The sequence below is a fragment of the Triticum urartu genome, chromosome 2A (assembly GCF_056163025.1).
Source record: "Triticum urartu cultivar PI428250 chromosome 2A, HENAU_Tu73, whole genome shotgun sequence".
In the NCBI taxonomy this organism is placed as follows: domain Eukaryota; kingdom Viridiplantae; phylum Streptophyta; class Magnoliopsida; order Poales; family Poaceae; genus Triticum; species Triticum urartu.
In genome coordinates, this window is record NC_141874.1 from 393748105 (window position 1) to 393774519 (window position 26415).

A 26415-nucleotide genomic window follows, 5' to 3' on the forward strand; every position below is an offset into this window, starting at 1 on the left:
ATGCTCGAGCCCATGCGCTGCGCCCGCACTATTCGCTGCGAGTGGTGCAACTTCGTGTCATGGATCCAGAGCGCAACCGCCTCTTCGACAAGATCGTGACGAAGGCGGAGGCGGAGGAGGTGCAGGTGGTGGCTGACACGCCCAATGCCAACATCACTAGCTCCACATCATTCACGTCAGCCCACAATGATCATGAGGCCATCATCGATCTCACCTCCAACAGCTCGATCGTCGACCTCACCTTCAACCGCGGTGTCCAAGGCCAGGCAAACTCCGACCAAGAATAGGACACATGCCCGCATATGACAGAGTAGACTAGGGCCAAATCCTTTTGCTATGTAAAAAATTCAACATTTTGTTCATTCGGGTTTGATTGTGTCATAGTTCTACAGTTGGAATTTGGTTTATCATTGGATGAAGTGCATTGCTGATATTGATCCCAAGAAAAAAGACAGTAGATACAACTAGTCCATAAATAGCCAGTCAAAGCACTGTAAAAAGAGGATAGGTTCGATCTATGGTCATTGAGGGCCTCCTAAAAGGATCTACTAAGTTCATCGAGTTGTTCTAAAGAATCAAAACAGTCGGTTATTAACGGAATTCCTTGTCGGCAACCACTGCCCGCTTTTTTATTCGGTAATGCTAACTGGTGATCGTTTATTGGGAAGTCGTTTGATTGAGATCAAGCGATGACAATTTTTTTTAAAAAAACTTGCCTTCTCTAAGAAAGAAATATCATAGTAATCTGAAAAAATGTTGTCCTCTATAACTAAAATTGTCAAACATTTGCACATCGGGTTCGATGGCCACCCCCTATCCGTGCGGACAGGCAGATATTAGGTGATAACACCCTTCACATGCTCCCATGATCCAAATTTTGAAAAATCACGTTTAGATGTTTCAAAAAATCCAAAAAAAAATTATGGATGTTCACGAGATATATTTTAATATCTCCTAAAAACTTCAGATAAAAATAAAAATATACATTGAAAAACAAAAAAGACAAATCCACATGTGAATAGTGTCATTTCTGAAACTATTCATGTTGTCTTCTTTTTACACTATTCATTCTGAATTTGTATTTTTTCACTCCATGTGTGTTACGAATTTTGATCTGAAATTTTTAGGGATGATAGACATATATGTCTTGTGAACATCCAAATTTGTTTCAGAATTTTTTGAAACATCTAAATACAATTTTTCAAAAGTTAGAGCATGGTTGAAGGGTGGCATCACCTGATATTTTCCCCCGCGAGGACATCTGGTGTTCTCCGTTTTGTGAACCGCGCGTTGGAGTTGCCCTTCATCCGCTGCTGTCCGCATCCTCTGGCTCGTAGTCGTAGGACACGGACCCGGCTTCAGCCCGGCACGTCCTTCTCCACCGCGCATCCCATCTCCTGGCGAGCGGCCGGTCACCGGCAGCCACATCGCCGTCCATCGCCTCCGCCGCGCCACCGAGTCGATTGTGTCAAACAGATCCCCAATTCGCCGCATCCGACTTGATGGACGACCGCCGAAGAGGCGAGCGGGAGGTGAACCGGTGGCATACAGGTCCTGAGGAGGCGCGTGAGAGGGACTCCGGCTCCTCCTCCCCGGCTGCCATCCTCCTCTTTGCCCTCATCGGCGCCACTGTCACCACCGCTGCTGTACGCCCCCCCCCCCCCCCCCCCCCCCTCCCTCCCGGCCGCGCGTTCTGTAGCTCTAATTCGAGACGCGACAGTACTTTGTAGGGTGTGCGACGCTGCTTTATTGTTGCTGTAGCGTAGATGGACAACGTTGAACTGAAGCAAACTCATGAAATGATCATTCACTTAACAGTTACTCCACTTGTGTGTTACCGATGCATTTAGGTAATGTGATTGTGCATCTGTTTCTGGGAGTGTTTGCAGGTTGGTCAACTGCGCCGCACCTTTGGCTGGTTCTACACTCAGGTATATGAGATGCTCATCTTGTGATTCTGAAATTCAACATTAACCAAATTGTAAGCAGCATTGGGAGAGATAGTTAAAATCGTTTTCTTTCACTGAAGCTTAGCAGATCAGAACCATATGTCTACTGGGAAGACATACCTCGTGGGCCGAATAGGTGTGGTGATGCGTGGCGATATTACCGGAGGACGCGTGAGACGAACGAGGATCAGAGGAAGAGAGTGGTCGGTTCCTTACTTGCATATAGGAGATTAGGATTGTTTAATGTTTTTCTGGATATTTACATTTCAAAACTTATGCTTTCATTTCACTGTAGGTGCTAAAAAGTGTAGTGTTGTGAATGCCTCAAAACTTGCTTCTGAATTATTAAGATTAACTTCAGAGAACATGAACGGCTTTAAAGGTTAATACAATGTTGTTATAAACCAGCTGAAACTTTTATCCCCTCAAGTTGAAATCGTTGATCTTACGAAAATTTCGGTGAAGCAACCACACCATTTTCTTAATTATAGAGCCACTATGTTAGTCTCATATTTATGTGCTGATATGTTTCAACTAATCATCAACCAACATTAGCGCTTTCTGTAGGAACGCATCATGCACATGCAAGATATGTTCAAGAAGGAGAGAAGTAAATGCCGGGATTATCGGACTCGCAATGGCCATAATCCAACCTATAATCAGCATAGTCGAAGAGAAGACTGGTATGAAGATGCAGAAACATTTTATGCCAATCGAAGAACAAATTTTAGATCAAGGCCCAGGGAAGCTATGCAGTACAGTATGTCACATCACTATTCTGTCTTGGGCCTAAACAGGTATATCATAAAAGCTCTTCATGTACTTTCTAGTTGTGTATGATGATAGTTGAGCTTGTATGAGCCACTTTCATACGACATTGGTCCTTCGGCCCATGTTTTCTCGTTAGATGTGCAACATGTTACAGATATAGGTTACATGTAAGTGTCTCCCTTCTCCTTAGTTTTGTTCTACCAGCTGTTCTTAGATTGTCCCATACTCCTTAGGTTTAGTTTACCAGCTGGTATCTGACTCTCTTATGCTGAACTTTATAGAATCCTGAATTATTGCCGCACATTCTGGATAAATTTCTCTTGCCTGGAAATTTATATACTGATACAGACATATGTTATACTCATAATTTTCTCATCGGTAAGATTTCTACTTTTTGTTACATAGGTCAAGACCAGAACCATTTTCAGATGCTGAGATTAAGGTGTGTCTTCTTTTACTTTGTCATTTCATGACATAGAATTCTCAGCTGAAAGATTGCCGTTATTTTCTGATATATTCTGTAGCACTTGCACTTTAGTCTTGTAGGTGAAGACAAAGTAACTAAAACGTTTTCGTTCTTACTAATCACACTGCACTTTCCTTTGTACTCGGTACAATTCTGAACAACAACAACAAGTTGGGGTAGGCTAAAGTTGAAACCCATAAGATCTCGAAACCAAGTCATGGTTCTGGCATGGGGATAGCTAACTTCCATGCACCTATGTCCATGACTAGTTCTTTGGTGATACTAGATGATGCCCCGCGCGTTGCTGCGGGAACCTTGATAAAACAGATGCATAAATAGATGCTAAAAAATAAAAATATTGCAGTCTTCTTTAAGATTGCTCTCAGTTTATATTTTAAAAACAATAAAGCATGTGAATCATGTGATAAAATGTTATATAAAAAGAGAAAACTATTGGATTGAAGTTAACGGGGTGCCTACATAACAAAAATGTATAACATGACCTACATATAATTGCTCCAAACATCCAACGTATGCACATCTTCGCCCACACAAAAAATAGTGAAACAAATTGACATGCATGATTGTTGAGGTGGCATGGTTGCATGGATACATTAGTGCACAAATTATAACTTATGACCACATGCATGACTTGATGATGTGGCATAGTTGCATGATAAGGAAAAATATATAGTGGGCTGCAACTATTTAAGAATAGAGGATTCCAGTCCTTCAGATCTCTTTTTATGGACACCTCCCATGCCAAGTTTGGTCTACCCTGACCTCTCTTGACATTATCAGCACGTTTTAACGGTTTAACCGTCTGCGATGCATTGACGCTTCTAGAGGCCTACGTTGTATATGCCCAAACCATCTCAGATGATGTCGGGCAAGCTTCTCTTCAGTCGGTGCTACCCCATTGAGACCACGTATCTCATCATTTCAGACCCCATCCTTTCTTGTGTGGTCACATATCCATCTCAACATGCACATCTCTGCTATACCTAACTGTTGGACATGACGCCTTTTAGTTGGTTTACATTCAACGCCGTACAACATCGTAGGTCGAATCACCATCCAACTTTTGTGGCACTCTTGTCAGTGAGGACGCTAGAAGCTTGGCGCCACTTCATCCATCCAGTTTTGAGTTGATGGTTCACATCTTCATCGACATCACCATCCTTCTGCAACATTCCCCAAATATCGAAAGGTGTCCTTGTGAGGTACCATCTGCTCATCAAGGCCTCCTCCTCATGCCTAGTAGTACTGAAACTGCACCTCATGTACTCAGTTTCAGTTGTACTAAGCCTAAAACCTTTCGATTCCAAAAGTCTGTCTCCACAGCTGCTCACCATCAAAAGATATGGGTCTAGCTGCTGCCCTAGCAAGAAAGAATGGGAGAATGAGTTGTGCCTCGAGAATTTTGTTATCAAGATAAAGGGAAGTTCTTCATTTGAAGAGTTAGTTGGCTGGCCTACCGGTCCGCAAATGTAGAGACAGAGATAGAGGTTGCCTCTCTTCTGGAACTGCGAAACCAAAGGAATCTGTTAACACCCATCTGACTATCATCGACTAGCACCTCATCATCCGCAAAGAGCATACACCATGGGATTTCTCTTTGTATATCCCTTGTGATCTCATCCATTACCAAAGCAAAAAGATAAGGGCTCAAAGCTGACCCTTGATGAGTCCTATTTTAATTGGAAAGTCGTTAGTGTTGCCATCACTTGTTGGAACACTTGTCACGACATTATCGTACATGTCCTTCATGAGGGTAATGTACTGTGTTGACACTTTGTAGTTCTCCAAGGCCCACCGCACGACCTTCCGTGGTATCTTATTATAGACCTTCTCCAATTCAATGAAGACCATATGCAGGTCCTTCTTTTGCTCCCTGTATCTCTCCATCAGTTTTTGTACCAAGAAAATCGCTTACATGATCGACCTCGCAGGCATGAAACCAAACTGGTTTTTGGTCATGCTTGTCATTCTTCTTAAGCGATGCTCAATGAGTCTGTCCCATAGCTTCATTGTAGGGCTCACCAGCTTAATTCCACAGTAATTAGTACAACTTTAGACATCCCCGTTGTTCTTGAAGGTTGACACTGATATACTCTGCCTGTATTCTTTGGGCATCTGTTTGACCAAAAAATGAGGTTAAAAAGCTTGTTAGCCATACTATCGTTATGTCTCCAAGGCCTCACCTCAATGAGGATACAATCAGAGCCCAACGCCTTGCCTCCTTCCATCCTTATAAAACCTCCCTGACCTCAGACTCCTGGATACATCGCACAAAAATGTCTATTGGTATCATCAAAAGAGTCGTCCAGCTCAATGGTAGAGCTCTCATTCTCTCCATTGAACAACTTGTCAAAATACTCTCGCCATCTATACTTGATCTCCTCGTCCTTCACTGGAAGCCGATCTGCTCCGTCCTTGATGCATTTGACTTGGTTGACATCTCTTGTCTTCCTCTCTTGGATCTTGGCCATCTTATAGATGTCCCTTTCGCCTTCATTCGTGTTTAAACGTTGACGCCTCATACGCATGACCCCTTGCTTCATTCATAGCTCCTTTGCTGTCTTTTTTGCCACCTTGTACTTCTCTATGTTGTCTGCACTCCTATCCAGGTGTAGGCGTCTGAAAGAGTCTTTCTTAATAGCCTTCTGGACATCATCGTTCCACCACCAGGTATCTTTGCTTCGCTTTTGCTTCCCCTAGCCGCCCCAAACTCCTCTGAAGCCACCCCCTGAACGCAACTCGCAATCTTCATCCACATATTCTTTGCATCACCTCATTCCTCCCAAGGGCCCTCCTTAATAACCCTCTCCTTGAAAGCCCGAGCTGTCCCCCCCTTCGATTTTGGCGCGCTTATCTCACTGTAGACGAATCCAAAAGCGGAAGTCAACCACCACAAGTTTATGTTGAGGGACAACACTTTCTCCGGGTATCACCTTACAATCTAGGCATGTCTTCTCTTCTTGAGAGGACGAAATCAATCTGGCTGGAGTGTTGATCACTACTAAAAGTCACTAGATGGGGTTCTCTCATTCTAAAGAGGGCGTTAGTTACGATCATCTCGTAGGCTAAAGGGCAGCTTAAAGACATTCTCTCCTTCTTGATTCCTGCTGCCATAACCCAAGCCCCCATGCACCCCTTAAAACCTGTGTTAGATGTACTCATGTGGCCATTGAGGTCTCCTCCTATGAAGAGTTTCTCGCCAATAGGTGCACTGCTAACCATGTCCTCTAGGCCTTCACGGAACTCCCTCTTGGTGCTCTCATTGTAGCCTACTTGTGGGGCATACACGCTGATAACATTAAGAACTAAGTCCCCACCTTGACTAGGATAATCCAGTCCCCTTGCCTCTTGACGTTTATCACTCCCTACTTGAGGCTATTGTTGATCAAGATGCATACTCCGTTCCTTTTTTTAGTTGTCCCCGAGTACCACAGCTTGAAGCCGGTATCCTCCACCTTCTTCACCTTTTGTCCCTTCCATTTGTTTTCTTGGACGCATAGGATATCAACACCTCTCCTCACCACTGTATCAACTAACTCCCGTAACTTAACCGACAGGGACCCTACGTTTGAGCTACCTATGTGGATCCTACTAGGCCCGGCTAGCTTCCTTACCCTTCGCACTCGTCGAGTCAAATGTGAAGACCCTTGCTCATTTTTCAGTACACTCGGGCGTCAATGTAGCACGCCACTAACGATGCGACGACCCGAACTTTGCTCACTTATCACCGTATCTAGATCAAGATACGGCGCGCCACCAAGGGGGTGACGGCGCGTTCCTTGCCCATTTAATACCACACTCCGATATGGCGCGTCGCTAAGAGGGTTACGCCCCAAAGATGTTCTTCTGGGTTTCATCTCCATAAGAGTCTGAATTTTGATGTTGGCTCGCCAAGCCTATCACAAGCATCCTCCACCCGGGCTTGGGACCGGCTATATTGAGACAACATCGGCGGAGTTGATATTACGCTAAAATGCATTTTAGAAATTTAAGGGCGTGTTCAGATCCCCTCCAGCTTCTAACTCCACAGATGATTTTGACCTGAACGCATGGCGGTGGCAAGTTGCTGTAAATTGGGCAAACTCCAGATTTTCCTGTCGGTGAAGCTGGGCCGACCGAGCTCCTGGTTTTTGCGCTGCAATTGGGCTGCCTCCAGCCAGCCCAATCTGCGACAAACAGGCCACAACCCTTCAAGCTGGGCTGTAGCCCTGAGAGAAGTTGCTGATGCAGCCGAACGGATCTGGGATCGCTACCTGGAGCTAGAAGCCACGAAGAGAAACTGGATCGTAGAGTTTTGTGAAGCTGAAGGGGACCCAAACACGCCCTAAGAACTGACATTTGCTTAATGCATCTCTTATGTGCATCGGTGGCCACTAGTTAATGGGGACATAGTTTACTGCCGAAGGGCGTGTTTGGTAGCCAGTCTCACCCTAGCATCGTTGTTCTCCTGACACATGCTGAGTGCATAGAACTACACTGTTTGATAGCTTGTATGTGCTGAGACATGCTGAGCTGAGAGCAACTCTAGCAGAGTCGCCATAAGTGGCCGATCGCCATAATAACTGCCCGTATGGCAATGATTTTGGCCGAAATGGGTGGCCTAGCAGAGCCGCCATCCTGCGCTCGACCACCGTATGTTTTGGAGGCCGCTCCAAATTGAGCGTGTGAGCAGGGGGGGGGGGGTGGGGTGGCCGTTGTTTTGGAGCATGCTCCATCGCCAACAGACCGCATGGGGGGGGGGGAGTTTTACCTCTCTCGTCCTCTTATGTGGCCTCTCTTCTCTCACTGCCAATGGCACAGACAGCCGTACCAATCCTGCCTCGCATCTCAGCCGGAAACAGGCCAATTAATGGAGGCCGCTGCTTGGTTAACTCCTCGTGCTATTTCCTGCCTCCTTTTCTTGTCGCCCGCCATGTTTACCACCGCGCGTGCTATTTCTCACCATCAGCCACCCACGGCTATAAAAAGGCCGGCGCTTTCCCGTCCTAGCTCATCTCCCCACCGCCCCAGCTCCGCTTCACTTTCCTCGCTTTACCATGTCGCTTCCCCTGCAGCCGGACTAGGTGCCGCCGTTGGAGGAGGAATGGATGCTGGACGAGGAGGCAACTGCCCTCATCGCAGAGTGGGATCACTATGGCGCGCTGGAGCCTGGAGGATCCTGCCTTCCTCGCTGACAAGGAGTGGGTCAGTGGGATCCCCGGTACGGGCTGGATTGGAATCCCCAGCATGGCTACGGTAGGATTCCGCCCTCATCGCCGACGGTGCCGAAACACTAGGCCCCATGTCAGGTTCCTTGCCACTTCACTGTGAAGGAGGCATGGGATGAGCGCTATGCCGCCTACGCCTTGGCCATCCGCCCCAGCCAAATCTTCAAAGAGACCCTTGTGACATCCTAGCTTAAAAGAAATGATAGATTACTCATATCAACAAGGCGCATCTTCTTTCTGGAAGCACATCCACAAAGAAGTTCCCGGTTAAGCGTGCTTGGCCGGGAAGTAATTTGAGGATGGGTAACCAACCGGGAAGTTCGTCCCCGTTTTTTTTTGAGCAATCAAAGACAGTAGGAGAGGCTCCTACTGACGTTTTTATAAAATAACAAGTGTTACAAGGTTATCCAACATCCATGGTAGTGGTGTCATTTTGGCCCCTAGCCAACTTGGAGGGCCATCTAACACGTTTACATGTGGATGTGGTGATGTGTACAGAAGCAGCAAAAGTTTTTTAATTTACAGAAGCTACAAAGTCTTGGATGGGCACCACTAGGGAGGGCTTGACTCTGTATGAGAAGGATCAGATCAGATTTGAACCTCCTTTTCCAGGATTGAACCGAGTGGGGGATTCTTCTGAAGATTTTATCGTTACGCTCTTTCCATATGCACCATGCCGCAGTCAGGAAGACCTCCATGAACAAAGGGCCTATCCATGCTTCCTTTCCAGAGTGTATTTTTGCCAATCTATCCCCAGCATCCCCCCAGTGTATGTTGATGGAGTTGCAGCAATTGGCGCTGAACGGGCAGTCGAAGAAAAGATACTCCACTGTTTCCTCCGTCGCCCTGTCGCAGAGGGCACAGTTAACCCCATCTGCTACGTTCCAATGTCTCCTTTTTATCATGTTTTTGGTATTTATTCTGTCCGCCGCAAGTAGCCACGCGAATACCTTAATTTTCATCGTAGATCTGGATTTCCATATCCATCGGAACACCGCATCTGCCTGGATATCTTTGAAGTAGAAGGCGTCGTATTTTCAGGCCGAGTATTTGGCACTCCACACACATGTCCAAGAATCGTGTATCGATCCATCAAGTGTTGTGTGCGCAGTGATTGCTTGCATTTCCCTGATCTCTTCAGTGGCTTGTTGAGACACAGGCACATGGAACCCCTCGCCAAGTGATGTCATGGAAAGAAATGTGGCTACGAAGGTATCCTCATCCCTTGCATACGAGAACGCTCGGGTACGCTGTTTCCAACGTTCGGTCCTGCCACATGTCCTTCCAGAACAGAGTCACGTCTCTTGCCCCCACTGATACCCCGGTGCGTATGAGTGAGGATAAAGTGTGCAGAAAAGACTAGTGTCGGTCTGTGGGCCAAGTTTGTCGGTCTGGATGAGAGGCTGGGGTGTTATAAAATGGTATCAGAGCCATATCAGCCTGGTACTTGTGGTGGAAAAGACGCAAATTGGTACATAATGAGACTACTCAGAATGCACAACAGATATTCATGGGGATACGTGCTCTCACTGCCAATTTTGTTAATGCCTCCTCGCCGAAGGCTTCCATAAAAAGAGGATGATGGTCTAGCCCCCGCCAGGGTTTGTTAAACTTAACGTTGACGCTTCTTTTGACCATGGCTTTCTCAGGGGTACGACGGGGGCGGTCTTAAGAGATGATAAAGATAGGTTCATCGGTGGGGGAAATGGTAAGATTGATTGATGTGCAGATGTGTTGATGGCTGAAGCTTTGGCTTTAAAATTTGACCTATCACTTGCGCAAAGGACGGGTTGCAATCACATAATTATTAACTCAGATAATATGGAGGTGATTGATACCATGAACGAAGGAGGACGATCGTCGAGGGCAGCAGCTGCAATTTTTTATGACTGTTTTCACTTAGCTTGCGATTTTCTTATTTCTAAATTCAAGCATTGTAATAAAGAAGCAAATAAAATTGCTCATGAACTTGCCAAATCGGTTAGATTTTCTTTCATTTCTGATTGGTTCGAGGAACCACATAATGCAATTGTACCAATCTTCATAAACGATGCAATGATTATTTCTAATGAGTAAAGCTCGAACTTTCTTTCAAAAAAATGGTATTAGAGCCGACAAGTTACATAGGCATGTGTGGGTCGGTGGCACACGACATGGCACTGGATGCATAGACGTGTGCTGAGGGGAACGTTAGTTGCCCAAACTACAAAATAGCGAACAAGTTATGCACGAGTGCCAGCTTAGCACAAATTAATTTATTACTCCCTCAGTCCCAAAATATAAGATTGTTTTTTAAGCTAACATAGCTTGGAAAATGATCTTATATTACGGGACGAAAGGAGTATTTTGTACTAGTTGCCTTTGAGCCACGCCGCAGGCCACAGGCAGGCAAATCTGGGGACCCCCGTTCCCAGAACGCCGACAGTAGCCCCCGGACCCAAGGCGCGTCCGGACTTGGCCGTGCAGGAAAGCGGAAGGGCAAGAGCGAAGCGCCGCGGGCCCTAACAGCCCGCGGCCTTGGGCGCCGCACGGCAGTTGATTGGACTTGGGCGGCACTATTCCCCCACGCCCTCCTTATCTTGCGCCTTGCTAGGCGGACCTGTAGTCGTACACAGCCGTTCCCCTTTTATCGCTCGAGCACTTCCTGTCCTTCCTCCGTTCGAACCCTGGTTTCTGTTTTCAATTCAATCTCGAATCCTTTCCCTCCCTTTTTTCTATCGCCATGGCCCCGACGAAGAAGGGAAGAAGGAAGAATCCCGTGTCTCCGCCTCGCCCGCCGCTGTTGGCGGCCCCCGCCGTTGGCGGCCCCCGCCGAGGGTTTGGGTAAGGTCAGCTTGGCTCTGGCCACCATTTTCAATGAATGCGAGAGAACGACGGCCTGGCCCGCGTTCCACTTCTTCATCGGCAGGATAGTTACCGAGGTCCCATATTTCGCCGACGCCCTGTGGGCAAGTCTGGTTCCCCCTTTTTCTGATTTCTTCAATGCCGTGCTCTCCCACTATCAGATCCACATGCTGCATCTGAGTCCTGAATCCATCACCCTTCTTTCGGTCTTCGCTTCGTCTGCGAAGCCATGGTGGGCATCCCTCCTTCGGTTGCCTTGCTGCGCCACTTCTTCTCGCTGCATCTTGTCGACCCTACCCAATGCTGGGCGTGCGTAAGCTTCGTTGCCGCGCCAGAGACTGCCGCCTCTGGGATTGACTTCAAGCTCCCCCTGTCCGCGGTTGGGTTCCGCGAGCGGTGGCTGTATGTGGACGCAGGGGTGCCCAGCCCCCTGCTAACGGAGCCGACCTCGCCTGCTGTCCCCAATTCTGGCTGGGGCCAGGTGGCGCTTGAGAGCCCCCGACTCGTCTTCGTCTGGCGCCGCTTCGTGCTCTTAAGGTCGCTTGGCGTGACAGCGCCCAAGGTGGTGAAGGAGTTCCTGCTATGCCGCGTTGCTCCTCTTCAACGCCACTCTCGCCGGATGTGGGCCTTCCGTGGGCGCGAGGATAGTATGAGGCTCCAGGAAGAGGACCTGGCTCCCGAGGTGCTGAAGACGGCGCTCTTGACCCTGGCTGGGGACCCCAACCCTGGCAGCGTCCGGCAGGGAGGGGCCTTGCTGTACCTCTGCCAGAGCAGGGTCGACTTTGTGAAGCAGATGCATGCCTTTGATGAGTGGGGGCTGCGCCCCGCCGGCCTTCAGGGGTCTCGCGGTGGTGGTGACTGCCCTTCCAGTCGGCCAAGGCGACTCGTCCTCGAGTGGCGGAGCAGGGAGGTACGAGGCGCCAGAGGCCAAGGGGGCTCCCGGCGTGGTGATGGCACCGGGCGAGGCTCATGAGGAAGCAGTTATCGGGGCCCGTACCGCTGAGGCTGAGGGTGACAAACAGCTGCCCTCTGCGCCTATGACTGGGGCCCCTGAGGCTCCAGCTGCTCCTCTTGGGGAGGCGATTGGCGGCGCACATCAGGCAGGCGCCCCTAACGCTGATCGTCTTGACGCTCCATCTTCGTCGCAGGTCGATCCCTGCGCCCGACTCTTAGACCGCTTCCGCGTGGACTTTGGGGCTCTCCGGAAGAGAAGGGAGGCCTTGGGCGACGGTTACCCTTGTCGCCCGCTGAAGCGCAGAAAGTACTTCGCCACTGATGAGTAAGCCTTCTCCTTTCCCTGCTCCTGATCCTTCCGTTGCTCTTACTGACCCTTGCTCCGCAGGCCCCTTTCAGCCGAGCTTGCTGAGACGGCTGAGGAGCCGTCCCCTTTGGCTTTGCCCCCTCCACCGTCCTCGAGCGCCCCAAGCAGCGGAGCCCTTGTGGCGAGGGCGATCGAAGAGGCGAACCATTCCGAGGCGTATCGTTGCCCCGCGCACCTCGCGATCCTCCTTTGCGAGCCTTCTCGTGGCATAGCCAACCTGCCATGGGCTTCTCGCCTGGTCGTGGACTGCGATTGGCTGAGGCGCTTCCTGCGCTCTTCTCCTGAGGTCGGGCTGGCCCCAGGCTGGGCTTCTGACGCGGCGTGCCCGACCGTCGCGAGGGTGCCACCCCCAGCCCCCAGCCCGGAGGGGGGGCGCTGACCTGCAGCCCCCGGCGCTTGATTGGGGCAGATGATGGTGTGGAAGACGTGCTTGAGCGCGCTCGGGAGCGTCGCGCTCTCCGCCAAGGATTCCTTCGAAGGGCGACTGACGCAGTGAGCCTACTTGGTGAGGAGCTTGCTGATGAAGACGCGCGCCTTGAGGCCGAGGGCCTGCGCCTGGCTGCAGAGAGGCGCGAGCTGGAGGGCGCCATCGCCCTTGCGCGCCGTCAGCGCGACCTTGATGAAGCAGAGGCCAAGACGTTGTTGGTGGCCTCTCGGGAGGCCCGGTCTCGGGCTGCTGAGGAAGCTCGGGAGGCTGACCGGCGGCGAACGGCTGCAGAGGAGCGGGCTCGGGAGCTCCTGGCCTGGTGCCACTCGCTGGAGGAGCAGGTGGAGCTGCGCGAGGCAGCCCTCGCGTCGATGAGGGTGGCCTCCGGCGACTCGGCGAAGCTCCAGAAGCGTGAGGAGGCGCTGACGCTGGAAGCCGTCGAACGTACCCGCGAGTACGAGCGTCTGGAGACGAGGAAACGCTTGGTGACGCAGGCAGAGGACGATGTCGCTGTACAGGAAGCCCGTGTCCTGGAGGAGATCGGATGTCGGGTGGCGATGGTGCATTTGAACCTCGAGCACGAGTTTGAGGAGAAGCTGGGGTTGATCCGGGCCGAAGCCGAAGGCAGGACTGCTGCCCTGAGGGCCAAGCTGGAGGAGGTGACGCGGCGGGCCGATACTTCTCGGGCCGCCCTTGAGGTGGCGCAAGGTGGGCTAACCACCTCCCAGGCTGAGGTGCTCCTCCTTCGCCAGCGGGTGGAGGAAGCTGAGGCCGTCGTGCCCCAGAACGCGGACGAGATACGTCAGCGGCGGCTCCTGGAGCATGAGCACGGCCCCATGCTGATCACGCTCCGGGAGAGAGCCAACGCGGCCTTGGGCAACATCTGCAAGGAGACCGTCGGCAAGCCGCACGCGGTTAACTACGCGGGCAATCTTCAATTCTTTACTGACGTGGTGACGCAGCTAGAGGCGCGGTCGATCAGGGCTGACAGGTTGGTGGAGGAGAGGAGCCGCGCCCTGCTCAGTCGCGCCTTTTCTCGTGTCTTCAGCCATCTCCGGAGCATGGATCCCCACTTCGATTTCGACGCCGCCATCGCCCCAGTCCCCCAGGCCGTCCGAGGTGAGCTGGCGCACTGGGTGGAAGACCATGTGGAGGCTCTTATCAGGGCCTTCGCCTCGGACAACGACGATGTGATCGTGGCGGCCGACGAGGGCGGCGTGACGGGCGGCCCTGACACCGTTGGTGGCAACGCGAGCAGCGGTGGCGAGTTTAGCGACGCCAGCAACGGCCCTGATGGCGCTCCTGAGGACGCATTGGGAGATTCATCCAACTGATTGTGCATCGTTTCTGCTTACCTTGTATGAATAGAACTCAGGTTTTGGCCTGATAGCTGTGAGAGCATTTTGGAGGGGGAGCCCCTCATGTAAAACTTGTGTTTATCGTATCAGTAGAAGCTACATTGCCCATGCGCCCGCGCCAAGTGGTTGGCTTAAGCGACGCGCTGATCGACTAATTTACTTTTGTCCCGTGCTGGCCCTGGAGCAGCCCGCAGGAGGCTGTGGAGCCCGGAGTGTTTCCTGATTGAATCCGTTGGACCTGCAGTAAGACGCCCTCCTGAGAGGACGCGGCGGCGGCAGTCTGGGCTGCGCGCAAGCTAGGCCTGACCCGGCTCGCGAGGGGCTCACGAGGGGAGGCAGCTGAGGCGAAGCGGTAACCGAAACGCGAGAAATTGCTCGAACGAGACTAAGCACCCTTTCCCCGAACACACGCAAATCTCAAATTCGAATCCAACTTGAATCCAACGGAGAAAAGCGGCAACCAAAGGGAAGAGCAACAAAAGCAAACAAAAGGCCGCGTCCGGCACCTAGTCTAGTCTTGAACGTCTTCTCATCAGCGCGGAGCTAAGTGCTGCCACTGGGCGTGGGAGGGAGCCCCAGGGCCTGAGGCCGGCACCCCTGAGACTCCGGGGCGTGTACAGCCCCACTCATTATTATGTGAGAGTGTCACGGGGCGGCGAGCTTCACAGGCACTGGGCCTTCTTCACAGGTACTGGTCTTGCTTCATATCGCCAGATGAGGGCCCCGCCTTGTGCCACACTCTAGTGCCATCAGCAACGACCGGAAACCAGGACGCCGCCCGATGGGGTAGAGCGGTCGCCAGCGGTTCCCCCGACGACCACGGGTCCTCCGCCGGGGGCAGGCCCTGGGGCACCTCCCCAGTGGAGGGTCTACCTCCTGAGAACGCCTTGCTCCGAACGCCGCGGTGGCGATGTCGGATCCCTGCCTCTCTCCTGCAGCCCCCTGCGCCCTCCTCCCGAGGGGTAGGAGACTGTGGGAGCGGGGCAGCTGCTCGCTGCGGTGACCTGCACCTCCTGCGATCCATGGTTAGCGTATACCTGCTCCTGAAGAATTAGCGGTACCCGATAATCGTTGCCTCCAGCGTGGCCAGTGGGACCGTCCCGGGGCTCCTGGAAAGGCTCATGCCACGCGGTCCTGCCTGACGCGCCCATCGTGGGGTGGCAGCGCGGCCGCCCACTGGGGCCACGGGTCGCGTTGAGTCCTTCTTCGCGGACCGGAGGCGGGGGCAGCGCCGCCGCCGGTCCGGCGCTGACAGCTTCTCTAGCGTCGGAGTAGCCTTGGAACCCGCGGGTGCGCGCGGGGCCCCCGCGTGGGTCGCCCTGGGCTTGAGATGGGAGCTGGGTGGAGAAGGGGTGAACCCCCGAGGCGGCGAAGCCCAGGAGCTCTGCCACTCGCTCCAGCAGCACGTCGTGACCGCCCTCCAGCAGTCTGCACTGCAGCAGCTCTCGGGCCACCGTGAGTGCGGCTCTCGAGTTCGCCTGCTCCCGGCGGGTGTACGGTGTCGTGGTCGCGGCGTGATTGGAGGCCCTTGCTGCCGACCGCGCCTGCCGCGGTGTAAGAGTTGTCGAAGCCTGACCGCGTCGCCCGCGGCCCGCAGCGCCCTGCGGACCGCGAGCTGCCTGGGGCACGGGGTCGCCCAAGGCGAGCGGTTCTGCGCGGGCGGGCCACGCAGCCCATGGGTCTGGGTTGCCCTCCTGGTCGCCGGGCATGATGATGACGACGCGATGGGGCACGGAGCGGTGGAAGACGAATTCCGGCGCACCCTACCTGGCGCGCCAAATGTCGGATTTCGGGTTCCGGCAGACCCTTGAGGTTCGAACACTGGGGTGCGCGCGGAGATTGCGCCTCCTACCTTCCTGCACCCCTCCGCCACGCTAGGATCAAAGCTATGAAAAGAACAACACAAGGGACACAGGGTTTATCTGGTTCGGGCCGCCGTTGTGGTGTAATACCCTACTCCAGTGTGTGGTGTGGTGGATTGCCTCTTGGGCTGATGATGATGGACAGTACAAGGAAGAACAGCCTCGCGAGGGTCTGTTCTTGGCTGGGGCGATGAACTGCTGGGAGGAGTTCAGCCACCTTTCTCTATCTCTCTCTCTGCCTACCACCTCTCTACTTGTCGAGCCCTTGGAGGGGACTGAGCCGAACCCTTTGCTACGTGGGTGGACGGTCCTATTTATAATGGCCCTGATCCTCTCCTCAAATATTGAGCGGGAAGGGAGCCAACAATGGCGGGCTAATTTGAAGGGGGACAGCAAGTATCAACTATCCTGACAAAAGTAGTCTTCGCCTGCGCAAAACTCTGGTGATGACGCCGTCTTGGGCCCCATGGTGACCTCCGTCTCGTAGTCCTCCTGGTCTTGGTCTCGTTGCACCGAAATGACAACCTTTGCCTGATGCCTCGGTACTCCACGGCTGTGCTTGCCCCCTTTGCACCAAAGAGGAAAGGAGGACACTGCGTGGGCTGGCTCCTGCCTGGCGCCCTGAGTCGTCATGGTTTGCGTCACGGGCACCTCGCGAGGTACCCCGCCTTGATCTCTCCGCCTCCTCGTGAGCCAGCCTGACGAGGCCATGCCTGAGGAAGCTCCGTGTCGTCCGCCCCGTGAGGCTTGGCCCCTCACGAGGGTCTTGAGTTTGTGTTGGTGGAGACGGGCCGTGCTGGGCTCCCTTTGAGCCACGCCGCAGGTCGTAAACAGGCAAGTCTGGAGACTCCCGTTCCCAGAACGCCGACAATTTTGTCCGCTGTGCAACTCTGAGTGTGTTTTACATTTATTTTTCTCCGTTCCTATAAGATGGGTAAAGCTTTTAGGGAGCCATATATGTCTTGCTTACTTCCTTAATGATATGCATTCATTTCAGAATGCGTTTAGGAGAAAAGCAATGGAATACCATCCAGACCAAAACCAAAAGAACAAAGGTAAATGCAGTTCCCTTTTCTATAAAGCTAGAATATGTCCACTGTATGTGTGCTGATGTCATAATCTGTCCCTTGGCAGCGGTTGCTGAGGAAAAATTCAAAGAGGTCATGGATTCTTACGAAGCAATAAAATTAGAAAGGCAAAATGGAAGTTGCTGAGCAAACTCATGATGCGGGACTTGCATCTTGGCGTTTGACACAAAGATAAAATATGTCCAAAAATCCCTTCTATTTTGTATCTTATTGATTTAGTACGTAGCAACAAATGGCCCTTTTGTTATGGGCTCTGATCCTCTAGCTGGCCGGTTAACTATGTTTTTTTTTAAATTGAGTTAACTATGGGCCCGGTTAACTATGTTTTTTTAATTGAGTTAACTATGGTTCAAGACAAGCTGATGGAGACAACGTGTTTAGTACGTGGAAAAGTTTTGCTCTTACTGACAGGACAATGAATTCTGATGGCGCATTTACAAAATGAGCGAGTTTACTGGCTTGTCAGCTATTCTAGTTCTCCGTTTTTATACAAGTTTAGACAGCCTGTGTATCATCCTCCAAAAAACGAAGCAATTCTATTAATAGTTCCATATGCATGATTGCTAAAGCTATGGAGAACACGAACCCAAATGTGATTTTTTTAATGAGGTGGGAGTTAGCTATATTATCTTTGTGGGTGTTTGTTGCTTGCAACAGTGTCTTTCTTAATAGAACGAATTTCTCAATTCGTGCTCAAGGTTAGTAGGACTGTAGGAGGGCGGTGCAACCTGAAGAAATTCAAGAGAAGCCACTCCGGGACGACTCGACAAATGATCTGGAGCAAGTCAGGAAGCCTGTGGTTGAAGAAGCATTAGCAGTTTAGCACCACGAAGGTTGAAGAGGTTGCTTGATGTATTATTGTTGGGCAAACAATCCTGTGACTTATGCAGAAGCAATGTAAGGCTCGAACTCTGGAATGGGTTGAGACCATGAAATGCGGGATATAAAGTTCATGGATGACAACCAGGTTTGGAGCTGTCGGTCTGTTTGATGGTGTCAAAATTATAGAATGCACACGAATATTTCAGAAGAAACTAACAAGGATGAAAGTTAGCTTAAATTGGCTTGAATCGTTCTAGCAATTGAAACGTCATTTGATTAGGGCAACTCCAAACGGCCGACCAAAATGGACAAGAGATTTGTCCGTTTAGGTGGCCAAATGGACAGGTGCCCAGCCCATGTTCGCCCTTCAGTGGCCGTAGCATCCAACAGACCGACCCATTTGATCCATTATGTTTATTTTTTTCCTAATGTAATCAAGATTTGACATATTTTCATCAAACATAGCAAACATGTTTAACACAACACTTTTTGCATAGTACCATATGTCATGCCGGCATACAACGTTGCACCAAAAGAATCGCACGTGCCCATAGTTCATGAAAACAAACAAATACAAGATGATCACGCATTTTGCTCCATCATGAGCTTTTATTTTCCTTCAAACCAAGCCTTTTTTTGGTTCATCTTGCTTAAGTCGGCCGCCATGATCTTCACTTCCTTGGAGTCCTTGACACCAATGCCACTCATGAGTGTCCAACCATATATATGTTCGTACGAGCCACAAAATTTGTTGCACTCCAATTGGAAGAAGCTCCACCTCTTCTGAAGTGACAAATCACCCCGGTCGCTCTCAAATTTGCAGGGCTTAAATTGCCTATGTTCATGGAAGAAAGCATGGACCCTCTTCCAAAATGTTGATCCTTTTTGCGCAGCACCCGTGTGGGGATCTTTTCCAATTTCCATCCAAGCCTCACAAAGCAAATTGTCCTCATCCTTCGTGTATGCTCCGGTCCTCACACTTTGCCGCCTCTTTTGTGACCAGGCTTGATGAGATAGCTCCTCCCTAAACAATGGCTCTTCCTCGATGTCGACACTCTCTTGTCCTTCGGTCTCATGGTCTTGAGTGTCTTGACCACCATCCCCATGGCCACCCTCATTGATCATGTCTGCCATGACACCATCATAGTGATGGGGAACGTAGTAATTTCAAAAAAATTCCTACGCACACGCAAGATCATGGTGATGCATAGCAACGAGAGGAGGAGAGTGTGATCTACGTACCCTTGTAGATCGACAACGGAAGCGTTAACTTTGGTTGATCTAGTCGTACGTCTCCACGGCCCGACCGATCAAGCACCGAAACTACGGCACCTCCGAGTTTTAGCACACGTTCAGCTCGATGACGATCCCCGTACTCCGATCCAGCAAAGTGTCGGGGAATAATTCCGTCAGCACGACGGCGTGGTGACGATCTTGATGTGCTATCGTCGCAGGGCTTCGCCTAAGCACCGCTACAATGTTATCGAGGATTATGGTGGAAGGGGGCACCACACACGGCTAAGAATATGATCACGTGGATCAACTTGTGTGTCTAGGGGTGCCCCCTGCCTCCGTATATAAAGGATCCAAGGGGAGGTGCAGCCGGCCCTAGCAGGAGGCGCGCAGGAGGAGTCCTACTCCTACCGGGAGTAGGACTCCCCTCCCTTTCCTTGTCCAAGTAGGAGAGGGGGAAGGAGAGAAGGAAAGGGGGGGGGGGGCGCCGCCCCTCCCTCCTTGTCCAATTCGGACTAGGGGGAGAGGGGGCGCGTGGCCTGCCCTGGCAGCCCCTCCTCTTCTCCACTTTAGGCCCATGAGGCCCATTAACCCCCCGGGGGGTTCCGATAACCTCCCGGTGCTCCGGTTTTATCCGAAACTTCACCGGAACACTTCCGGTGTCCGAATATAGCAGTCCAATATATCAATCTTTATGTCTCGACCATTTCAAGACTCCTCGTTATGTCCTTGATCATATCCGGGACCCCGAACTAACTTCGGTACATCAAAACTCATAAACTCATAATATAACTGTCATCGAAACCTTAAGCGTGCGGACCCTACGGGTTCGAGAACCATGTAGACATGACCGAGACACGTCTCCGGTCAATAACCAATAGCGGAACCTGGATGCTCATATTGGCTCCCACATATTCTACGAAGATCTTTATCGGTCAGACCGCATAACAACATACGTTGTTTCCTTTGTCATCGGTATGTTACTTGCCCGAGATTCGATCGTCGGTATCTCAATACCTAGTTCAATCTCGTTACCAGCAAGTCTCTTTACTCGTTTCGTAATACATCATCTTGCAACTAACTCATTAGTTGTAATGCTTGCAAGGCTTATGTGATGTGCATTACCGAGAGGGCCCAGAGATACCTCTCCGACATTCGGAGTGACAAACCTAATCTCGAAATACGCCAACCCAACATGTACTTTTGGAGACACCTGTAGAGCACCTTTATAATCACCCATTTATGTTGTGACGTTTGGTAGCACACAAAGTGTTCCTCCGGCAAACGGGAGTTGCATAATCTCATAGTCATAGGAACATGTATAAGTCATGAAGAAAGCAATAGCAACATACTAAACGATCGGGTGCTAAGCTAATGGAATGGGTCATGTCAATCAGATCATTCACCTAATGATGTGATCCCGCTAATCAAATAACAACTCTTTGTCCATGGTTAGGAAACATAACCATCTTTGATTAACGAGCTAGTCAAGTAGAGGCATACTAGTGACACTCTGTTTGTCTATGTATTCACACATGTATTATGTTTCCGGTTAATACAATTCTAGCATGAATAATAAACATTTATCATGATATAAGGAAATAAATAATAACTTTATTATTGCCTCTAGGGCATATTTCCTTCAGTCTCCCACTTGCACTAGAGTCAATAATCTAGATTACACAGTAATGATTCTAACACCCATGGAGCCTTGGTGCTGATCATGTTTTGCTTGTGGAAGGGGCTTAGTCAACGGGTCTGCAACATTCAGATCCGTATGTATCTTGCAAATCTCTATGTCTCCCACCTCGACTAGATCCCGGATGGAATTGAAGCGTCTCTTGATGTGCTTGGTTCTCTTGTGAAATCTGGATTCCTTTGCCAAGGCAATTGCACCAGTATTGTCACAAAAGATTTTCATTGGACCCGATGCACTAGGTATGACACCTAGATCGGATATGAACTCCTTCATCCAGACTCCTTCATTTGCTGCTTCTGAAGCAGCTATGTACTCCGCTTCACATGTAGATCCCGCTACAACGCTTTGTTTAGAACTGCACCAACTGACAGCTCCACCGTTTAATGTAAACACGTATCCGGTTTGTGATTTAGAATCGTCCGGATCAGTGTCAAAGCTTGCATCAACGTAACCTTTTACGATGAGCTCTTTGTCACCTCCATATATGAGAAACATATCCTTAGTCCTTTTCAGGTATTTCAGGATGTTCTTGACCGCTGTCCAGTGATCCATTCCTGGATCACTTTGGTACCTCCCTGCTAGTCTTATAGCAAGGCACACATCAGGTCTGGTACACAGCATTGCATACATGATAGAGCCTATGGCTGAAGCATAGGGAACATCTTTCATTTTTTCTCTATCTTCTGCAGTGGTCGGGCATTGAGTCTTACTCAACTTCACACCTTGTAACACAGGCAAGAACCCTTTCTTTACTTGATCCATTTTGAACTTCTTCAAAACTTTGTCAAGGTATGTGCTTTGTGAAAGTCCAATTAAGCGTCTTGATCTATCTCTATAGATCTTAATGCCTAATATGTAAGCAGCTTCACCGAGGTCTTTCATTGAAAAACTCTTATTCAAGTATCCCTTTATGCTATCCAGAAATTCTATATCATTTCCAATTAGTAATATGTCATCCACATATAATATCAGAAATGCTACAGAGCTCCCACTCACTTTCTTGTAAATACAGACTTCTCCAAAAGTCTGTATAAAACCAAATGCTTTGATCACACTATCAAAGTGTTTATTCCAACTCCGAGAGGCTTGCACCAGTCCATAAATGGATCGCTGGAGCTTGCACACTTTGTTAGCTCCTTTGGATCGACAAAACCTTCTGGTTGCATCATATACAACTCTTCTTCCAGAAATCCATTCAGGAATGCAGTTTTGACATCCATCTGCCAAATTTCATAATCATAAAATGCGGCAATTGCTAACATGATTCGGACAGACTTAAGCATCGCTACGGTGAGAAGGTCTCATCGTAGTTAATCCCTTGAACTTGCCGAAAACCTTTTGCGACAAGTCGAGCTTTGTAAACAGTAATATTATCGTCAGCGTCAGTCTTCTTCTTGAAGATCCATTTATTCTCAATTGCTTGCGATCATCGGGCAAGTCAACCAAAGTCCATACTTTGTTCTCATACATGGATCCCATCTCAGATTTCATGGCTTCAAGCCATTTTGCGGAATCTGGGCTCACCATCGCTTCTTCATAGTTCGTAGGTTTATCATGATCTAGTAGCATGACTTCCAGAACAGGATTACTGATGAGGACATCAATACCATTGTTACACCCACAGCCCCTACTGTTACATATACTGGACCAATTACTAGAGCTCGCGCACGCCAATTAAATTACCAGGTACTTTCGTTTCTTGGTAATGATTCTAATGTTCATGAGATTATGATGCTGCCTAAATTGGATACATTTGTTTTGCTTTCAAATGAAGGGCCTAGCTTGGAGAAGGATGAACATTGGAGCAAGAACACGCATGGAGTTGATGGCATGCGCAAGGGGATCAAGAACGGAGTTACAAGTGATGATTTCAGGACTTTGAAGCCGCCATAAGGAGTGCATGAAGCCTTGGACGAAATATACAAGATGCCACTTCATAATATTCGTCCATAGGCTATTCTAGGTGCTGCGTCACCTTATTAATGGGCCAGGCCCATGTAATTTCGAAATACTTAAGTATAGGCTATTTTTAGAGTCCGTATGTGTGGGGAAACAAGAGTTAGGGTTGGTTTCGGACCCCACCCTCAAGGGCCACGAAATTCCCCCCTCTTCCTCCATATATACAACCCTTAGGGCGTCGTTTAGACTTTGGGTTTTTTTTAGATTAAAAGTTCGCCCTAGCTGCAACTTCTCGTACTTCGTTTGTGTCCAACGACCAGACCAAGACGTCACAGAACCCCACCTTGATCAATAAAGCTTTCATCTTATATTCGCAATATCCAGATTGCAATCTCAGTTTCTTGCTTGTTCTTCGTTTGCTCGCAGGAAACAGGCCCTCGTGGTCAGGTTGATCGTGCTCCGACGAGGTCAATAACCCCTCGGAAGTTGGTTTAGCGATTGCTAAGGCGCGACGTCTCGCACGTTCGTAGTCGGATCGTCAAGGTCGACTCCCACAGAAAACGATAGCCACCATCTCATCGAAACATCGGGACACCTTTGCCTCTATCAAGTGGTATCAGATTTCTAGGTTGCTCGGTGAGATTTTTACAGTTTTTCGTAGATTAGATCGAGTCTGTTCTTCATACCTACAGTCCACGAAAAAGCCACAAAAAAATTAGGGTTAGTTCATCATATCCGAACCAATCTGAGCCTTTGCATAATCTTTTTAGGGTTTTTGCTTTGTTGAATTTGCGGTTGCATCGTCGTGTCAAGTTGCTGGTCTTAGAGTCTAGTCTTTTAGAGTTTCGAGTTCTGGTCATAAGTTGTCACGCCGCCGCCGCACCATCGTCATCGCCCATCTACCACCATTGCTTATCCGCCACCGTTCTGAATCCGTATCCATATACCACCACCAATCCGTATCCATATACCACCACCAATCTGTATCCATATACCACCACCAATCTGTAACCATATATCCACCACCAATCTGAGTTCTTCTCATATTAGGTTTGTTCTTGAGATCAATCTCAATTCCGATTCGTGTTTCCTTGCCTGCGTAGGTCTCGAAAAAAAAAAGTCTGGAGACCCCCGGGCAGTTTTTAGGCCAAAATTTTCACGGGCAAAAATATTTTTTCCCTATCCTATTTTTAGGCTTTTCTGAGTCTTTTGAGCCACGTGCCATCATAGTGATTTTTTGTCGCACTTTTTCGTCGTCGCTGCCCTGATTTCCGAAAAAAAAAGTGAAAAAAAAATTTTCGTGCCCATCCTATCAGTTTGACGAGGGAAGAGTTTTGAGACACTCGCCATTATAGTAACTTTTCGCAAAAAAAAAGAGGAGCGCAAAAAAAAAAGAGGAGCGCAGAAAAAAAGCGAAAAAAAATTCCAGAGTGTGCTTTTCCCTTATTTACGTGCAGCGCCGTGATTTTGTTAGTGTTCTAGGCTCGCGTCTCTAGCACGGTCTAGCCTAGGACCAGCACAGTACCGTCGTTGAGCGTTTATTCAACTTTGCATCTCTGAATTGATTATTGCTGACCCTTTTTGCTACCATACTATAAGCCTTCCCAGCTCCACATACCTCTACGTCGTGCGTTTGACTCTCCCTGGCAATCGCTCTATCCAAGCTTTTGAGAGTTTTGACTACAACGGTTGCCGATCAGCGCCTGCTGCTGGGTAAGAACTGGTAAGAATTTGAGATTTGCTTGACGGATTTGTAACACCCGCCACCAACACCTCTTGTTAGTATTCTGTAGGATCATATTCTTGTGTGTTTTCTATCGTTGCTAACCATGGCAGGATCACAAGCCGACGAGACTGACTGGGAGAACATGACGAATCAGGAGTTGCATGATAAATTTCAGCAAATGATGAATGGACAGGTGCAGGATGTGCTAAACAGATTTGAAGAGGCTATGGAGAAGATAGATGACATGGAGAAGACGTTCGAAACAAAGCTCGATAACAGGTTTAATGAATTGCTCGCGCGTCTTCCACCACCACCACCGGCTGCACCTAACGCACCTCTACAACAACAACAACGACGACTACCTACACATCGTGAAACAGCCCTCCGCCGAGCGAGCCGTCTCCCTCTTGCACCTGGCCAAACTGTTGGTGCTGCTGTTGCTACTTCTGTGGCTCCTGCTGCTGATGCGGAGGAGGATGATTTTGCTGGCGATTACGAGGATGAGGTTGATCAAAATCAGAACTACGTGCCACCACCAGCACAGCAACCATCAGGTCGTCCACATGCAAATACTGGCAATGGTAGGGCTCACCCTCAGGTACGAGATCATGACCATCTCCCTAAACTAAAATCGAATATTCCACCATTTGAGGGTAGATATGTTCCTGATATATATCTTACTTGGGAGTTAGAAACTGAACAACGATTTACATGTTTATAATATCCCGAGGAGAGACGTGTTCCTGCTGCTGTTTGTGCATTCACTAGTTTTGCATGTGTTTGGTGGTCTGAGCATTGTAGATTATATCCCATTCCTGCTACTTGGGCTGCTTTGAAAACTGCTATGCGTACTCGTTGGGTTCCACCATATTATCAACGTGAATTACTTCAAAAATTGCAGCGCTTAAGACAGGGAAAAAATTCTGTAGAAGAATATTATCAGGAATTACAAACTGTCTTGATTAGATGTGGTATTGTTGAGGAGAATGAAGCTATGCTTGCACGTTTTATGGGTGGATTAAATAGAGAGATTCAGACGATTCTAGAGTATAAGGAGTATACTAATATCACTCGTTTATTCCATCTTGCTTGTAAAGCTGAACGTGAAGTGCAGGATCGACAGGCATTGGCGCGGACTAACTTTTCTGCAGGTCGACCTTCTTCATGGACACCACATGCATCATCTACTTCCACACGTTCTGCTACACCGGCGCCTCCGTCGGCTGCCACCTCCAACCGTGATACAATAAAGCAGGCACAATCACCACTATCTGCCAAGAGCACACCTTCTGGGCCTGCAAAGAGCTCTTCTTCATCCATGGCATCAACAGGGCAAACACATGATATTATTTGTCGACGTTGCAAGGGTGGAGGTCATTATGCGAGAGAATGCCCATCTAAGCGTGTGATGATTGTTACTGAGGATGGTGGGTATGAGTCCGCTAGTGACTATGATGAGGAGACTTTGGCTCTTATTACACGTGACGAACACGGTGGAGACGATTCTGATCATGAGACGCAATACATGGCTCCTGAAGATGCTGACAGGTATGAATGTTTAGTTGCTCAACGTGTTTTGAGTGTGCAGGTTACACAAGCTGAGCAAAATCAGAGGCATAATCTGTTCCATACAAAGGGAGTTGTGAAGGAACGTTCTGTTCGCGTGATCATAAATGGAGGGAGTTGCAACAACTTGGCTAGCATCGAGATGGTGGAGAAGCT

General features: G+C 49.4%; 1 protein-coding gene across 5 annotated transcripts; it reads left to right on the top strand.

Annotated features, from left to right (window-relative positions):
- Positions 1 to 1257: 1257 nt before the first annotated feature.
- LOC125537442 (uncharacterized) lies at positions 1258 to 22965 on the top strand. Of its 5 annotated transcripts, none has more exons than XM_048700759.2 (7): positions 1260 to 1646; positions 1890 to 1931; positions 2030 to 2152; positions 2517 to 2746; positions 3126 to 3162; positions 10064 to 10122; positions 17224 to 17258. In XM_048700759.2, exons 1-6 carry the CDS (start codon positions 1503 to 1505, stop codon positions 10091 to 10093), a joined length of 606 nt encoding a protein of 201 aa, XP_048556716.1. In that variant the 5' UTR covers positions 1260 to 1502; the 3' UTR covers positions 10094 to 10122; positions 17224 to 17258. The 5 variants fall into 5 exon arrangements, with proteins under 5 accessions (XP_087400096.1, XP_087400095.1, XP_048556716.1 ...); XM_048700758.2 differs by lacking the exon at positions 10064 to 10122 and adding an exon at positions 17361 to 17734 and having other exon boundaries at positions 1262 to 1646; positions 17224 to 17281; XM_087543970.1 differs by lacking the exons at positions 10064 to 10122; positions 17224 to 17258 and adding an exon at positions 22843 to 22965 and having other exon boundaries at positions 1258 to 1646.
- Positions 22966 to 26415: the final 3450 nt, after the last annotated feature.

Excerpts from the sequence above, each read along its gene's own strand:
- LOC125537442 (XM_048700758.2), top strand. The coding sequence starts at position 1,503 with ATGGACGACCGCCGAAGAGGCGAGCGGGAGGTGAACCGGTGGCATACA. Across the intron at positions 1,932-2,029 it reads TTGGCTGGTTCTACACTCAG|CTTAGCAGATCAGAACCATA; the intron begins GTATATGAGATG and ends CTTTCACTGAAG. Across the intron at positions 2,153-2,516 it reads AGGATCAGAGGAAGAGAGTG|GAACGCATCATGCACATGCA; the intron begins GTCGGTTCCTTA and ends CGCTTTCTGTAG.